The sequence below is a fragment of the Colias eurytheme genome, chromosome 19, assembly GCF_061535395.1.
Source record: "Colias eurytheme isolate Ceu_HAF_F1 chromosome 19, ilColEury1 Martin Lab GWU primary, whole genome shotgun sequence".
Taxonomy (NCBI): Eukaryota; Metazoa; Arthropoda; class Insecta; order Lepidoptera; family Pieridae; genus Colias; species Colias eurytheme.
In genome coordinates this window covers 8,423,404-8,442,438 of record NC_142998.1, presented here as the reverse complement: position 1 = coordinate 8,442,438, position 19,035 = coordinate 8,423,404, and the positions used below count along the sequence as shown (strand labels likewise).

General features: G+C 31.6%; 1 protein-coding gene across 1 annotated transcript in view; it reads left to right on the top strand.

The window, feature by feature from the left end:
* The first annotated feature begins 285 nt into the window (after window positions 1-285).
* Window positions 286-19,035, top strand: part of LOC149900285 (furin-like protease 2) — a 33,919-nt gene continuing 15,169 nt past the window's right edge. The window contains exon 1 of the mRNA XM_090113059.1: window positions 286-539. Coding sequence (XP_089969185.1) covers window positions 399-539 — 141 coding nt within the window. The 5' untranslated portion in view covers window positions 286-398. The remainder of the gene's footprint in view (window positions 540-19,035) is intronic.

Below are 19,035 nucleotides of genomic sequence, written 5' to 3'. Positions count from 1 at the left end.
ATGTAAATATAAACATTAAAGTATTAGAAATATTGAGGTCAGATAAAATTCAGAGTAACAGTAAAAGTTGTTTCAAAAGAGAAATATTTTTTACGTTTTTCACGTGAAATTGTAAAGAGTTCCGCATAACTCAATAGCTTCGTTAATCCAATTACGAATTCCTGTCAATTGATGCTATGCACACAATACATTACGATAGAAGATGAAGAAAGAGCGCGAAGTTCCACGCATGCGCGAATAATACAGAGGGTAGATGGTCAGTCACGCGGTTTCAGTCGACGGAGGAACACCGTACAGATAACACGTGCGCGGTATCACGGGATCGCGAGTGCTATAAAATTACGTAAGCGTTATAATGAAAGTTCGGAAGCGGTAGCGTGCAATGCGCGACCTGCGTTATGCCACCGTTTCTCGTGGTCGTGCTGTTAGCAGTGCTGAACTTGTGTGAGCCGTTGTATCACGGTCAGTTCGCACTGAATGTGCCCAGTGGAAATGCGAACGAACTCGCACACAGACATGGTTTTATTAATCATGGACAGGTAAAGTTTCACTCCTGAAAAACTTTTTCACTATCACGAATTTTGCAGATTAATGAAATGAGATATTTTTTGCATATTTTTTTACATACATTTCCCTAGTTGTTTCATATATTTTACGTTCACGGTTGACTTGAAAAAATCAAAAATATGCATTTTTGTTGAATGTATATTTCTAAATTGTAATAATACGATTTCCATTCAACAACTGATATTGTAGAGCTACGGTTATATTAAAACTTATTACCGAGAATATTGATATATAAAATTAAATTAATGCACATCTCTAAAATGTACCTACATAATAAAAAGGTCTAATTTTTGTTTTAAAGAAAAACGTTACATTTAGTCGTTTTTGAGTCTTAGCGTTAAAAAAATTTGTAAAATTCACACGGTTTCTGAGAAACGAAAGCTGTAGGTACATATTGACTAGTAGATAAGGGGCATAATAAATATTAAATTTTTTAAATAATTTACGAAACATACAATTTCTCTTGAATATAATAATACTCTATAATCGGTATTTTATCAATTAAAATTCTACAGTTTTTCGAGAAAAGCCCAAATATTTACTGAATACTCACTTATAAAATTATAATGCAGCGGAGCTTTTCGTTGCTATTCTTTGAATAGGTAAACTTTTATCAATTGGTTCATAATATTACGTCTAGGAATATGTTCTATATGACTATATATCTTCTTCTTTATATATAAAAATGAATCGCAAAATGTGTTGGTAAGCGCATAACTCGAGAACGGCTGAACCGATTTCGATCATTCTTTTTTTATTATGTTCCTTGAAGTACGAGGATGGTTTTTAAGTAGAGAAAACATAAATATGTACCACGGGCGAAGCCGGGGCGGACCGGTAGTTCATAATAATAATAAGTCTAGGAACTTTCATATGTATTAGGTCTCTGTTTTTATAATCAACGATTCCTTCAACGATTTTACTAATAAGTTGTCAAATTTTGAATCATCTGCGCTAAACTCAAAATACCAGCTTCTAGCAATAAAAAAAGAATTTCTAGAAAACTGATTTATATTAAATGAAAGCCTTAAGTTCATTCGCATATAAATTTTTTATTACGTATAGGTTTTTTCTTGGCTTCATTCTTTCATTACGTTACTCGAGCGATCCAAAGCTCATTCTAAGATGAATATATTTTAAACGCGGGAATATGAATATAATGATTGAATATCATACATTACTAAACGAGGCTTTTACTTCATATTTAAGGTTATTTTATTTTGATTATATTCTCGCTATCAATTTTTCTATCTAATTTTTAACATATTTATCTTATCAATTTTAAGTGCTCTATGGCAAAAATATATTTTGCGTTTGAAATTAATATAGTTTTAGTTTTTAATATTTGAAGTATGTATTAATGCCACTTATTTATTAGTAAATTATGAATGTAATCCTTTTATTCGAATACTGGATAGTTGAGTTATTCTTTGATAGACACGTCCTAGTTTATAATCCGGGTTTTCGAACCGCACCGAGCTAAACATTTCAAATTCAATCCGATATTCGTCGAAACTTTGTGGATTGTTGAATTTAATTCAGCTTTGTTCCGAGTAAAGAATTCAATTTTACATTATTTATTGGATTCTCACTTGTAAATAATTTGAATATTTGTCCATTTTCGATCACTGGTCCGTGTCAAATTGCTTTATCTATAAACTAGCGGTCCGCTCCGGCTTCGCCCGTGGTACATATTTCGCAATAAAAGCTAGCCTATGTTCTTTCTGAGGATCTAAAGATTATCTGTGCCAAATTTCATCAAAATCGGTCCAGTAGTTTATGCGTGAAAACCATACATACATACATACATACATAATTACAAACCTTTCCTCTTTATAATATTAGTATAGATAAATACCTAATGTAGACGAATTCTATTTGTAAATTTGATATTTACTAAATACAATTTGCAATTTAAGAAAATATACATTAAAATAACAAACACAGTGAAACGAATAGGTACCTACCTACCAAAATAATACGTAGTAACTAGTAAGGTAAATTGTGTTGGTCGATTTCTATCGTAATTTACCTACTTACTCATATTTTCGGGATTATTACTCGAGCATGTATACGCAAACTTTGTTGTATTTGATAATATATTTACTCACGTGCTCTTACAATAACTCTTATTGAAATCACAACATCCTAACATCCTTTTAATAGTTTGTTTGTTTGTCTCACTTTCATGTCGCAATGGAGCAATTTACGATATTATTTTCGTGTCTGGAGATAGTTTCGAGGCTACACAGTGATAAGGGCTGATTTTTACTGCGTTGGAAGTTTTCACTCCTTGGGGAATTTCCTTTGATTACGTGGGAAAAGCCGCGGTTAAAAAGCAAATCTATCTACCTATGTACATATGAACATAAAACAATTAATGTGTAACAGTAATTTAGTTACCAAAGTCTTCTCAAATGACTTGAAGTAGATTTTTATGGAATTCACTATGTATCATATTATTATGTAGTAAACTTTTGCCCCTAAAGCGCGTCACACACGGTGAAGATACTATAATATTTTATCTTAAGATACTGTTATATTTTATATTACAGTATCTTAACGCATCCGGTATCAGCGTTCGGACCATCATTTTTCTTTTTGTCATTGCGTACTAAGACCCTGTAGAACCGCCATCCTGTTACAAATGACGCGAAATTTTGTGGGTCATTTGTAACAGGATGGCGGTTCTACAGGAGTCTTAGTACGCAATGACAAAAAGAAAAATGATGGTCTGAACGCTGATACCGGATGCGTTAAGATACTGTAATATAAAATATAACAGTATCTTAAGATAAAATATTATAGTATCTTCACCGTGTGTGACGCGCTTAAGTGATAAGTGTGCTATAAAAGATCAAATTTGGTCTGGCCAGTTAGTTATAAGGCAACAAAATTTAGCTATTTATGTATTTAACAAAAAAAGCCTTAGTAAAGCTTTTTCTATAGCGAAATATTGCTGTGTAATTTATTTATTTACTAGATTTCCGCCCGCGGCTTCGCCCGCGTTTTCAAAGGAAAACCCGCATAGTTCCTGTTCCCGTGGGATTTCCGGGATAAAACCTATCCTATGTGTTAATCCAAGTTACCCTCTATATGTGTGCTAAATTTCATTGTAATCGATTCAGAAGTTTTTACGTGAAAGAGTAACAAACATCCATACATCCATACATCCATACAAACTTTCGCCTTTATAATAGTATTAAGATAAAATAAGATCATTATAAACTCTTTTATTTAGCTAAGTAGTTTCTATGTAATTCATGAACTTTAAAATAAAATGGTTGCAGTGTTGAATCAATAGACTGTATTCCAGGAATAAATTATTGGTAACCTACTACCGGATTCAGGAAAGTTTATGGTTTGAAGCGATTTTCAGACGTTTGCGTTTATTTCGTACTTCTGCTACACCTCCCTTTCCCCTGGGAGTTGAATATTTTAGATGGATAAATGTCTTAGTGCTCTAACTAGTCTGTTTTATCTGGAACTATGAGGATATATCAATAGATCTATAAGTCTGGATGTTGTAGGGAACGCATTTTAGTACTTTCTAATGTATGATTTTACGCGAATATTATACATTAAAAAATTAAAGATATTAACGGATTTTAAACGCGATTTATTCCTTGTGGTCACGGGGAGACGGTCGCTGCAAAGTGTCCGAAACGTCGGGATAATAATATAATGAATAAATAGAGTTTAAAATCCGATAAAATCTTTTATTTCTAAACGCATATTTAATTAGTAGATAGTGTTATTACGTTGACGTCATTGTGTATAACTTTAATTTAAATATAGTTATGAATAAATCACATAATATATACCTTTATGTTCGAATATTTTAAATAAGTTATGAGAAGTCGGGATTCTAGCTTAAAAAAATCATTTATATTTTTTTTTATTTATTTACATATTTATTTACATTTTATTTTTTTACATTTTACATAATTGAACATGCCAAAAACCACAAAGATTTGTCCGGCATGCAAAGCAATCTATCCACGACAAATACGATGTACAGCGCGCTCGTGTGCTCGCGACAAGACAATTATACCACATAAAAATTAAGTATTTGAATTACCTCATAGATCAGGTTTTTTTTTCAAAGGAAAATTCTTGAACAGCTATTAAATGAAATATTGACTAAAATGTTACGTAAAAGGGCTACTCTAATAAACATAAATTATATTCACGATCACGATTACTAGAAATATTAATAATCAAATACTGACAAGATTATACCGCATGTTATTATGTTTCATTTGTAAATGTTGAGCTACTAAAGCTCCACTGAAACTCAGGTAGTAATTTTACTCTTTCCTCAATTCAAAAATGAAACAGTTGAAAGGAACAAAAATCTCGGAGAGGCTACTTGAAATATAAAATCGTGTCGAAATTCAATTTTGTGAAACAGTACGAAAAGTTCGTTGACTCGTCTATTTGTGAGTCGGCTGCGACACTGAACTATAAGTAAGTTGTTCACTCCTACAACTTTTAGTTTTTAGAGATTCTGGAAGAGTATTTAGGTCGAAGTAATGCTATTACTTTGAGTAGCTTTTTGTTATATTATATTTTATAGCTTCCCATGCTTGTTACATTAATTATAATCATACTAGCTGCTCCACGCGGTTTCACCCCCGTGGCTCCACTCCTGTTAGTAGTAGCGTGATGATATATAGCCTATAACCTTCCTGGATAAATGAGCTATCTAACACCGAAAGAATTTTTCAAATCGGACCCGTAGTTCCCGAGATTAGCGCGTTCAAACAAACAAACAAACACACTCTTCATCTTTATAATATAAGTATAGATTATGTCTAAGTATTATCAACTAGAATCTATGAAAAGTAAAGTTAAAGAACTTATTTCTTTATTGAAAAACAAATATCAAACGGAGAGATTTTTTGTAAATGTCCGAAGTAATAGGGCACATGAAATAAACATGTAATTTAGCGTTAAAATAACTAGTCGAACATTTCAGTAAAATTAACAAAAAAAAATCAAATACATAGTGAAAAATGCGTGGAATATGTAAAGAAATTATGAACATCTTTTTTAATAACTCAGAACATGTTAGAGAATTGTGTTCTCTTTGTAGTATCTGAAAGGGATAATCACATTAAGATGTTAGAATACATTCGCATCCTTTTAGAATAACGTTCAGATTTATATAATATTGTATACATGATTGCTACATACTATTCTTGACGTAGTTTGAATTACACGTTTCAGCAACATCTAGATCATCAGTTGCATTTCAATTTTATTTGTAACTAGCTGCTCCGTGCAGTTTCACCCCCGTGGCTCCACTCCTGGTGGTCGTAGCGTGATGGTCTATAGCCTAATAATAGCCTTCTTCGATAAATGAGCTATCTAACACCGAAATAATTTTTCAAATCGGACCAGTTATAGTTCCCGAGATTAGCGCGTTCAAACAAACTCTTCAGCTTTATAATATTATAGTATAGATTAGTATAGATCATATAAATGTTCTTCTTCTCTTATATATTATTCGCTATTTTCTTATTTATATGATACATTTTAATTTGGAAATAAAGCCTTTACCTGGTTATTTATTTAGCAACTTATCAACAATCCTTTCAGTATAATAATATTAGAATGTAAAATTAAATTTAAAGCCAATGATAAAGTGTCTGCCGTTGTTATATTTTGCGAGGCTCAGTAATTACCTCCCGGGGCGATCGATGTGGTCTACAGTTAACTTAATTTAAACTTAAGATTAACTTGCCCTCCCATTTCTATACGATGGGAATTAATTTGCTCTTAATTATATCAATGTCTTGTTAGTTTAGTTTTATTCAATTATAAACTCGGTTTATTATGTAGGTTTGAAGTAAAATTTGAATATTTTATTGTATAACTTTAATTAGGGATATTTTAAATGGGTTAGTTTTAATTATAATTCTAAATATAATTGTTTTTTGACTAATTGTGAAAGTTGTAGATACCTTAATTAAACAACGTCTACGTGGGTTTCAGAATAATATAACAGCACAAGCGTGTTATATTAACGCTGAATTAGGATTCTAAGATCATATTAATATTATGGGTACTGATATTGAACCTAACTACACAAACTGCTACCAATAGAAGCGAGGCAGTAATCAAAAATGTTAATAAAAATTCGTTGTTTAATTTTAACTGAGGCACATCAGGAATGTCATGTTCTCTGATTTCCATGAAAACTAAATGAGATGGACAGATTGTGTGACGAGTACAAAGGTATCTTGCCTTTGTAAGTTTGATTCCTAGTTATATATTTTAACTAGCTTATCGCCCGCGGCTTCGCCCGCTTTGTCTAAAACCTAATAAATTATATACTAAAATCTTCCCCTTGAATCACTTTATCTATTAAAAAAACACCGCATCAAAATCCGTTGCGTAGTTTTAAAGATTTAAGCATACAAAGGGACATAGGGACAGAAGAAGCGACTTTGTTTTATACTATGTAGTGATAATTAAATTGAAGTCCGCAGTCTTGGTCAAGGATGTAAAGATTACAGTTTGATGAGGAGACTGAAATAAAACCTGAAATCTGGCATCGTAACTGAAACTATTCCTTGCATAGTCTATACATATAATAAATCTGTAGAAGGGTCAATTCTGTACATTGAAAATATTGAAAAAATAAATAGCGGGGGGTGTTACTGGATCGATACCAAACCCAAATATGTGATTTAAAAAATTTTTGTCTGTCTGTCTGTCTGTATGTGAAGACATCACGTGAAAACTAACGGTTCGATTTCGATGAAACTTGGTATAATTATACATTATTATCCTGGGCGTAAAATAGGATACTTTTTATCCTGGAAAAATACGTAGAAAAAAAAATAATCTTAATTTTTCCATAGACGTTGTTCTGTAGAACCGCGAACACACGTTGCGTATTATTATAGGCCTAGCCGTATTTGGGTCCAATAGATGTCATTGTAAGAGTTACTCAAAATGGAGAAATCAACCATCCACGCGAAAACCGACATCCGCGCGGACGGAGTCGCGGGCGGAAGCTAGTAACTAATAGGTTTCATATAAAAACCAATAGGTACTTTATTATGAATCGCCTTTTGGTGTTATATATAATGTAAATTTCATCATTCTTGATTTATATATAAATAAAAACACAAAAAGACATTAACTGACAACAAAATATTGAAAAGACAAACTCTTAAATTTTATTTTTAACCCCCGATTTTTGTGTATCACATTAAAAACTCAAATTCCATCGTAAAGTTTTAAATAAATAAAATAACTAATATCTTCTACCAAGTCAATACAAATACAGTTGGTTATTTGATATTTAATATTAATGGCTCCAACTAACAAGGAGATGTCCTTATAAAAATATAACGAAGGGTCCTTAATACCACTTGGTAAGTAAGCCGATGGACAAATCGATTGTTGACAAAGAAAGCGATTGCTCGTTTTGAACGGTTCTTATAATAATATTATCTATTTTTATTTATTTAGTTGGTAAACCTTCTTCGATACGTATGTTTGTTATTACTGAATAAACTATATCAGCGTTGAAATACTAATAAATAAATAAATACATATTTCAGGACAATTTTCACACACGGCACGATCTGATCCCATACTAAGCTTTCGCTTGTGTTATGGAAACCAAATGGCTGATAAACATACATATTATATAATTTTAAATAAATACTTATATAGATAATTATCACTCAGACACAGAGCAAACATCTATGTTCATCGCACAAATATTTGCCCCGGGTGGGAATCGAACCCACGACTTCTGGCTTGGAAGGCAGGGCCACTACAACCAAGCCAACCGGTCAGTCAACTAATAAACTACTCACTTCTAGGAAAAATAATGTAACATCTGATTTTGTGATTGTTATATTGTATAAAAATTTATAAATGTAGAGACGTTTGACTTATCATCGTTATTTCTTAGACATCTCTCAAGGCCAAAATTCTATTACACTTCAAAGGGAAAACGTAGCTCATTAAATCGAGAATCTGTATAAATCCTAACTTTATTTAAGGAACATCATCTGAAATGTATTAAATATTTATTACAATTGAAAGACAAGTTTTTGTGAAAGTTATTATCTTTTCTTTGATTCTAACGGTATTTAATATAACGTGTAGAGAAATTTCTTTGTACCTACCACTTTATCATACTAATATTATTAACGCGAAAGTTTGTTTGGATGGATGGATGTTGGTTACTCATTCGTACAAATACTACTGAATCGATTACAATGAAATTTGGTATTTGGTAGCTTTTAGACCCAGAATACGATAAACGCTACTTTTTATAATGGAAATCCCACAGGAACGGGATCTATGCGTATTTTTCTTTGAAAATCTAGTCATTAATATTATAAACTAGCGGTCCGCCCCGGCTTCGCTCGTGGTACATAATATTAACGTTTTCTCTACATAAGAACCATCCTCGTACTTCAAGGAATATAATAAAAAAAGAATTATCGAAATCGGTTCAGCCCTTCTCGAGTTATGCGCTTACCAACACATTTTGCGATTCATTTTTATATATAAGACTAGCGGTCCGCCCCGGCTTCGCCCGTGGTAGGTACATATTTACGTTTTCTCTACATAAAAACCATCCTAGTACTTCAAGGAATATAATAAAAAAAGAATTATCGAAATCGGTTCAGCCGTTCCCGAGTTATGCGCTTACCAACACATTTTGCGATTCATTTTTATATATAAGATTATAATGTATCGCTACGGATAAAAGTTATCACAATCACTTTGTGCTATAAAATACATTGTAATTTGTTCCTTTCACAATGCACAAAATAAATATTATTAAAATGAATTTATTCACAATGACAAAAAACGTACATAATTAATCCGCTTAAGGGGCATTAATTAGCGAAATAGCATATTATTACAGGGAAAATAACAAAGCTTTTAACATCGCTTAATGAGTTTCATTATTTGATGAAAGTGCGCATATTTCAATTTAAAGGTTTATCATTAAGGAAAATATTTATGCTTATAATGGTATTAAAATATAATTTTCTTAGTCATTTAAAACTTTTGATATACACAAAATTAATAAACATTGGTGTGGTTTACCAAAGCATAACAGAAAAAAAGGCTTTGATAATTATAATCTTTCCGCTTTCCGCCCGCAGCTTCACCCGCGGTTTCAAAGAAAAACCCGCATATAGTTCCCGTTCCCGTGGGATTTCCAGAATAAAACCCATTCTAAGTGTTAATCCAAGTTCGGTTAATCGGTTCAGTAGTATTTGCGTGAAAGAGTAACAAACATACATACACAATACACATACATCCATCCTCACAAACTTTCGTATTTATAATATAAGTCAGAAGTATGCATAAGCACAGATATTTCTTCAATAACAGCAAGTTACATATAAAAAGAAAATAATTGAAAGTGTTGAATTGTGTAATGCACGAGAGTACAAGATACAAATAGTTATACATTTTACGTAACGTGTTGTCGCTCAGACTCGACAGTGATAACTTACAGTACTGCAATACAGTTATGGGTGATTTATACATGCTTTATGTACTGTTTGCCACGTTTTTGTTGATGCATCTTTTTTTAACACTTGACTGCAGTGGTTTAATGATATTTAGATAAAGAAATCGGCATTTTGAGGTTTGAAAAACTTACATAGATAAAGCTACTAATGTTATTATTTTTAATATGAATAGGGAAGTGCTTGACCACAATCTCGCCTGATGTTAAGCTGAGATGTGGTCTAAGAAGGTACACGATTCCCTAGAAGGTACCTGTTCACTCTACGTATATAAGTAGGTATAAAATAATGTCTGGAGGTAAAGCCGCAAGCTGATCTTAGTATACAATACACAGTATTTCTAACCTATATCTAGTTTTTGTACGGTATAACAATGAAAGTTACAAAAATCTAGGTGAATAAATGAAGTGTAACGCTTGAGGGTCGGAGTTCAATTTATGGGTCAACAATTTCTATTGAGTTCCATATGAAAATATTCAGTTCTAGCCGGGATTTTTGCGTGATAATAATATATGATTTGTTTATTCTCAATACCAAAGCAAACCCAGTAAATTTTGATTTTAGTTTTATTCTGTTAATTTAAATTATTAGTAGGTATAATATGGTTATTAATTGCACTTCGAGTGTGATTTTATAATGATTAATTTAAGCTTACATTTTATTATTTTATAAATTTATTAGCTTTCCGCCCGCGGCTTCGCCCACTTATATACTAAAACCTTCCTCTAAAATCACTCTATCTATTAAAAGAAACCGCATTAAAATCTGTTGCGTAGTTTTAAAGATTTAAGCATACATAGTGACGGAGAAAGCAACTTTGTTTTATACTATGTAGTGAAAACTATTATGTCTTTTTCTTAAAAACATTAGTGATACTCAAACTAAATATGGAACATAATATCATTGCGCCACCTCTATAACTAACTAGAAATATAAAGTAATAAAATGAACAAGCCGTGTAATAAGTACATCGAAATAATCTTATTAAAGGGAAGAAGTACGAGTACATTCACTCGATCCTTATATCCAGCAAAGTGAAAGGGTTTCGTCTGCACGCTATGTGACGAAGCCACATAATTCCCTCTAACGAAATTATAAAAATTAATCCTTTATACAAGATGAAATATAAAATATTAGCATTTTTGGTTGGTTTTATTAAATTGTATTACGTTCTCTCGAAAATATTATATGAGTTTCATAATTGTTACGCATTTATTCGTAGGTAAATATTTCAGTTCTCAGAAAGATTTAAACTATTCTTTTTATTGGTTTGAAGGTATAAGCCAATATATATTTTATAACATTTTTACTCTCATGTTTTATATATTTTTTACATGTTTTATATAAATAACGTTTAAAATTAATTTTTCATTTAATTTCAAATACTTACTACAATTTAATACCTATAGAGTAATAATTCATGTAATCTATACCTCTTTACTAATATTATAAACCGACTACTGGACCGATTCCAAAAATTCTTTCACCATTAGAAAGCTTCACTGAGCAACATAGGCTATATTGCATTTTCAAAAAAAATTGAGATCTTTACCAAAAACGCAATAATGTAACCCAAGGTGTAAAAAATTCCTTAATAAAAATTCTGTAATCGCGTGCGCTGCGGAATCTATTCCTTGAATTACGAGGATGGTTCTTATGAAAAAAAAAAGTAAACATGTAGGTACCACGGGCGAAGCCGGGGCGGACCGCTAGTGGTTCAAATAAAATAATATACAACACATTATATTTTTATTTAAGTTATATATAGCAACGTTGCATTGTAGGAGCTTATGTAATAGATCAAGGAGAAAATAAAACTAACATTACGAGCGTAGCATGCAGTCATTCATGCAGTACATTGTTTTATTGCAATTGCAGTTATAAAACCGAGCTTGTAATTACGTTGTTGTATTTCCTATCGTATATCTTTCCCATAAACGCTACTGGAACTTTCTTCAAGACAGCTTAAGGGTAAAGAGACCGAATGAAGGCCCCTCGACGCATTTATATAGCCTTAAGAAATAGACGTCAAAAACCTCTACGGTGTAGATGGCGCACAGCTTTTTTGAATAGACTTCGTTTTTCCGATGTTAGTCTCTTGCAATTAAAATTTTTGTTTATGTGACGATGTTTTAATGATGTTTCTTGGAAATAGGTCTGCACTGAAATATAAAACGAATTTTACAACTCTCAAATAAATTCGTGATTTAGTTAATTCAAAAATGATTGCTGCATCACTATAGTTCTCTCTTTCAAAGGCTTAATAATATAAATGCTAACAGGTTTTATGGTAAAATCTAGACCATGGAACGGCGGTTATTATTCATTTTTTGTAAGTCTATTACTGATTGTATGAAGTTTAATGGCGCCTTTATTAGACCTGTTTGTATGAAAAGCAATAGTTAATGGTTTAATTTGAAAGCTACTTTATTGTATAAGACGACAAAATAGTTAGTGTTTCAAATAATTTTTCAATGGTTAAAATAGATCAAAGTATGTTGACATTCTGTGTCACAATAGAACAATCACCATAAAAAAAAATCCTGGTTTACTAATTAATTCTAGTAATAAAAATTGTAATGCATTAAAAAAAAATGTTGTGTGGTTTTATGAAACCACGGTAAAAGTGAAACTGTTCAAACGGTTCCGAACACTGCTTTGTGTAGCGCATGTCGCGTGTATCGCGGCTGCCGAGTAGGTATACCTACTCGGCAGCCGCGATACACGCGACATGCGCTACACAGACCAAAAAGTTTGAGACGATGTAATAAAAGTTTCACTTTAATAAAATGTTATACCGTTATAGGTACGGCACTGTTTTTCGGAAATGTCCGAAACTCTTATGTTATTTTCATTACCTTTAATATAAGCAATTTATTGTTGCAAAAATTGCTTTGAATTTACAAAAGGTATAACAATAACATTCCCATAACAAGAACTATGTCGGGAAAAGCCGATTTTACTAAATGTGAAACAGAAATGGTCGGTCCTAGATATATTATGTTATTTGAAATTTCCATGAAAACTGATTTTGTTCTTTCACGAAAAGTATTATACGAGTGTTTTCATAAAATTTCAATTAAGCACTTAAAGGATAAGAGGAATAGGAACTTTTTGCTAATTCAGATTGATTCTTATTGATATAGTAAGTAGATATAGTAGGTATATATCTCATATCATATTTTAAAGGTATTATTATACCTTTAAATTAGAATATGTTGAATCATTTAATGATTTTCGATACTCTGTGACATTTAAATTGTATTTACAGTTTTTGCGTATAATAGAAAGTGGGTGAATTTAGCCGAAATGTATGTTTAAGAGTTTTTATAGTTGGATGTATAAACAAGGTTAAAACGATTCTTATCATACATCAATGAAGCCTTGCTCCAAATTAGTCGATTTCGCTTTTAATAGTTCGGAGGTATTATTGAATAGACTAAGAAAAGCACCTACTATTGAGTCGTGAATTTTAATTAATCGTACCTATTGTTCACCGTCCCGTTGTCATATTCTTGTCGAATATTTTTATCCCCAATCAGCACATGGAAATAATTAATTGACTTCAATATACAAATGAAGCTTTATTACCTTACTAGCATTCCGCTTGCGGCTTCGCTCGTGTATTGAAAGGAAAATACGTATAGTTCCCGTAACCCGTTCACGTAGAATTTCAAGAATAAAACCTTATTCTATGTCATTTCTCAGATTACAAACTAAGTAATTTTTTTTCAAATTTCACCGTAATCGGTTCACCGGTTTAGGAGTGAAGAAGAGACAGTTAGACAGACATATAGAGTAACATTCAGATTTATAGCATTATATTATTATAGAGAAAATATGTATAGTTCTTGGAACGATATGTATAGAAATTATATTAGTTTAATCAGGGCCATGTAGCTCTTACATAACAGCAGTAAATTGTCTATGTAGAGTCTTATGTATAATATGATGAAACCACTCGGGCAACGAATATTTGATTAAATTTGAATTTTATTCTCTGGGCGTACTTTATAGTCTCTCAAGTACATAAAATATTACTCATGTAGAGCATATCAGACAGTTTAATATGTTGGTGGCATATGAATCATTATAAATAGTACTTTCTATACCAATTTATTAAGTTATTTAATGTTGTTATTGTCAATGTTCATCATATTATTTTCTATTCGATATTTATTATTCGTAAATTATTTAGACACGTCCTCATTCCCTTAAGTTCATTATGTAAATAAAATGACTGTCATCTCATCATAAAAATAAAAGCACTAAGCAAAACGAAAATTCTAACCGAAAGCTAAGCTACGGGCGGAATTTTAAAATCTCCATTACAAAATATTCTCTCAAAAAGTTACACTCTGTGAAAGTACTTAATTTGATAAAATACCAAGTTTCATCCAATTTCAACCTAACTTGCTTCCAGTTATAGTTATACACTTAATATTTTCACTTTCAAGGAAAAAATGGTCATGAATAATGTACGAAGGAAGCCGAAAGAAACTCTCGACAAACAACATTACAATTAAATTTCTATCAAAGCTGTTTACCTATTCAGCGACCGCCTTTGAAGAATACAAAATAATGAATTAATAAAAATACATTTAAACAGTTTGACCTCCTTTCAAGTTTGCGCAGTGTTGATTTGGAAAACAGCGTAAAACTAAGTATCGATACCTCATACCTAAATAATATTCAATATTTATATAATATACTAGAGGTCCGCCCCGGTTTCGCCCGTGGTATATATTTCGTAATAAAAGGTAGCCTATGTCCTTTCTCGGGTATCAAAATATCATGCAAATTGGTTCAGTAGTTTAGGCGTGATTGAGTAACAGACAGAAAGACAGAGTTACTTTCGCATTTATAATATTAGTATGGATGTTTCAATATCCATTTAAAATCAAATTAATTATGAGTATCCACCGCTACTCTCATGAATCTGTTATGTACCTACTAGAAGAATATAAAAAAGAAACTACATTATTTTTATTACGATAAATCTTAACCCGAAACCATTAGGGATTTTATATCTACGTTTATTATTTTCATCCAAGTACCAACATTTCGTGGTTTCAAACGTGATTTCTATGTTATAAAACAAGACTTCCTTAATATGTATAAAATTATTGAGTACCCTCTTAGCGGTTATTTTTATACTTACGTTAATAAATATAGTTAAAAAAAGAAAGGACACAATCAAATAAAATGTCTCACTTGCTCTTACATATAGAGCATACAAATTGAAAATTATTTGATCCTCACGGATCTGATAAGAATAAAAAGATAAACTGATGAAATAATTATTTTTGTAAACCATGTATGATAAGTGTATAAAGTTTGAATAAAATCTGTCCGTTTCGCGTGGGTCAAAATCGAGTTATAAGGAGGAGGAAAAGCTTGTTATTTCAGGGTATATATATCCCAGTTTGTAAACTGTAATAAAACAGTTGTTTTGTACTTAAATTGTTGCATACATAAAGTAGCTCAATAGAAATGCGATTGCAGTTCTAGATATTATGAAGCTGTTAAGTTGCGAATTCGTACCGTGACCACACACGGGTGGCTAACCACATTCCACTGAGAATGCTCGAATTAATTCCTCTAACGTGTTTGCTGAGTTTCTATAGATTTTTAAGAACAGATTGCGGACTTTAAGCGTATCGATTTTGGAAGTTATTTGTACTGAGAGATGGTCTTACGTTTATCTTAATTACATTTGTGTATCATTGAGATTTCGTAATTGGTGATGAAGTTTACGAATAACATATCTACCTCCACTACAACAGATATACATTTGCACTTAAACTTAAACTCAATCTCAAACATTTATTTATTCAATTAGACTTCTTCTAGAAGCACTTTTGAAACGTCAAAAATATGTAATTTTTAACATTTACCACCGATTCGGAAAGCAGTATCTACGGAGACAAACCGGCAAGAAACTCCATAGTTGCTCTTTTTAATCATGTCAGTTTTACAATTTAATTTTACAAAATACATATGTAACATCATATATTATCACAATCAAATCTTAAAAATTCAAATTAAAAAGTCAATTCAAATCTTAAACATTTCATTGCATTTATTGCATTAATAAAAATAGAGTACCTACTACTTTCACGAGTTTAATACTATAAAGTTGGAAAACGTATTTCATACCCGCTACAAATCACTATGTAATACATACCATAACCATCATTGAAATAAGAGTCGCTTTTCTTTCATTCAAACAATAATTTCATTAAGATAAAGACAAAAACATAAGATAGGCATCTATCGAGCGTTAAATGCGAATTGGTTACAGTCCAATAAAAATATCCATTGTGTTTCCATTCGCAAATCTGCGGAAGGGAAAAATAAAAATAAAGGAAATCAAATATTTATCGCCTTGGATAGACTCGTTATGTTGTAAGAATTATTCTGCAAGAGGATTGGTAATTTGATACGAATTTATAGATTTTTGTTGAGTTTACTACTTTATTTTTAAATGTATTTGGCTATTGTTTCTTATGGTGTAATTGAAAATCAATTGAAACGTATTTGGTTGTAGTTCAAAGCTGAAAATAATATGTATAACTCCACTTTGCATGATAAAAGTTGAAAATTTTATGTATCAGACAGTATCTTGTTAGATTGCTTTATTTTTTGCGATATGAATCAGGAAAGTCGATGATGTCTGTATTTTGCATTATATTATGTATCAAATATTTGGGTAGTAATATTTAGTAAATAGTTAAAAATCAACCAATTCATAAAGTATGTTAGATTGGTCGTGCGTGAAAAATCTAAAGTTACTCATTTCAGTATCATGTTTATGCATTGCGGGACTTGGTTAGTTGTAGGTGATATTTCATACTTTAATATTATGAAAAATCGAAAAACTTAATAAAGCCCTGAGTTTAAGCACCGTTTTTATATCGACAAGCATATTCAGCGTTTAACCGAAGCAAAAGTCATAATATATCAAGCTAATAAAATAAAACTTAAGTATTCACATACAAAATAACACGAATAGCTCGTAACAGTATAGCTTTAACCTATTAAGATAATTGCCAATTTTAAACAACTTGTTAAGTAACAGTTTTTACTCAAGGCACGGTTGTAGTCGCTTTAATAAATTCTCATGCCAAAATCCGAGCGCAGTGTGCCAAAAGCACACCCCGGACACTGCATACAAAATGATCGTTTTGACAGTCACACTGTAGAGACTGCAAATGTGTGTGTTAACGCTTTATGGTTGGCACATTTGTGACTAGCGTAAAAAAAATTCGCGTTTTTCTGATGAAATACATCCGTAAACAGCACAATATCTAACCATTTTCTACGAAAAACGATAATCACAAATCCAAAATAACAAAATTACTTTAAGTCAATTTGATTAATGTTGTCAATCTTCGTTGCGTATCGTCCTTGCAGAAAAATATGGCCCATTTTATGTCTGATCGCGCGGGGGTGAGGTAAGTTTAATTTTGGCGGGAGGCGGAGAGTGTCCGTTCTGTAGCGTTTAGCTACTATTATGTATTCTGTGCCAAAAGCTTCTGTTTACTGCAAAACTTGAATTAAAACGTCTAAAATGAAACGAATGGACGGTTATTATGCGCCGTAAATTGACTTTTCAAATAAAATATGTGCAATTTTTCATTTTAATAAAGCAGCGTGATTGAGAGGCGTAACGGCGAACTTTACAATATTAGTTATGCAATCGTGTGTTGGCCTGAAAGTTCGTAATTTCTGTTAAGTTGATTGCATTTTACAGTAAAAATATTTTTTTTACCCGACTACGGCAAAGCAAAAGGAGGGTTATGATTTTGACAGGCTATGTATGTATGTATGTATGTATGTATGTATGTATGTATGTATGTATATATATATGTATGTATGTATGTATGTATGTTCATCTGTTCCCTCGTAACTTCTAAACTACTTTTCAGAATTCGACAAATGACATATCATTAGAAGCGTCTTAATTGTCCGCTGGTTATAGGCTATATGGGGTTTCACAAAATCTAATGTGGCGCCCTCTAGCGGACAAAACATACAGAGTAAAAAAATAAAGTTAAGATAAATATGCCGTGTTTGGTATCATTTGAAAGCTTTTTACTTGCACATTTTGAATATATATATATTACTAGCATTTGCTTGTGACTTTACCTGTATTCATGGGCTGATTGCATATAATTCACATCTTTTCGTTCATAGCTTCTTTATTAGTTCATCAATTTAACTTTTGTTTTATACTTTTTCAGCGTCGTTTTTTGTCGTAGTTGGGTTTTAGTTGTTTTACTTTTTATCTTGTTACTGTTTTTAATTATACCTATTGTTAAAGCTCACTCATGCAATTGATTTTTCAATCCTTGGTTAAAACTTATTCGTCGAATAATGTATAAAACTACCATTAAAAAACGTATTGTAATCGCCCATATTTTCTGTACAAATACCGGGCAGTTACAATATAATAATAATTTACGTGTCATTTTAATATAACCGTGTAATACTTTATAGGACGCATAAGTTTTAACCAAGCATTGAAAAATCGACCCTAAGAATAAAATATAATTTTATAGCCTTCCCATTACCTGTCTGGGTATCTACCCATTACCTGTCGTGTTATCCTTTTGTTAATGAAAAAGTACATCTAAACGCAAAATTGTCTTAAAGTTAAGAGTCCATTAGATGTCAACTATCAGTCCATTGTCCAACACCATTTGGCTAAAATATATACAATTAAATACCACGTTCGTCAACCACAAATAGGCATACAGTTATACGGGCTCTCAAAATGTAACTCCACTTAAAGCGCTGTCACTTAAAAACCCGGAAAGTAATTTCTATTGCTATACAATAGAGGAAAACGGGAGTCGAGTGTTGTTTGAGTACGCATTTAACCCATATAAAATAATAAGAACATATTAAAAGTAAGCTTGCCGAAGTTGTTTAAAAAGAA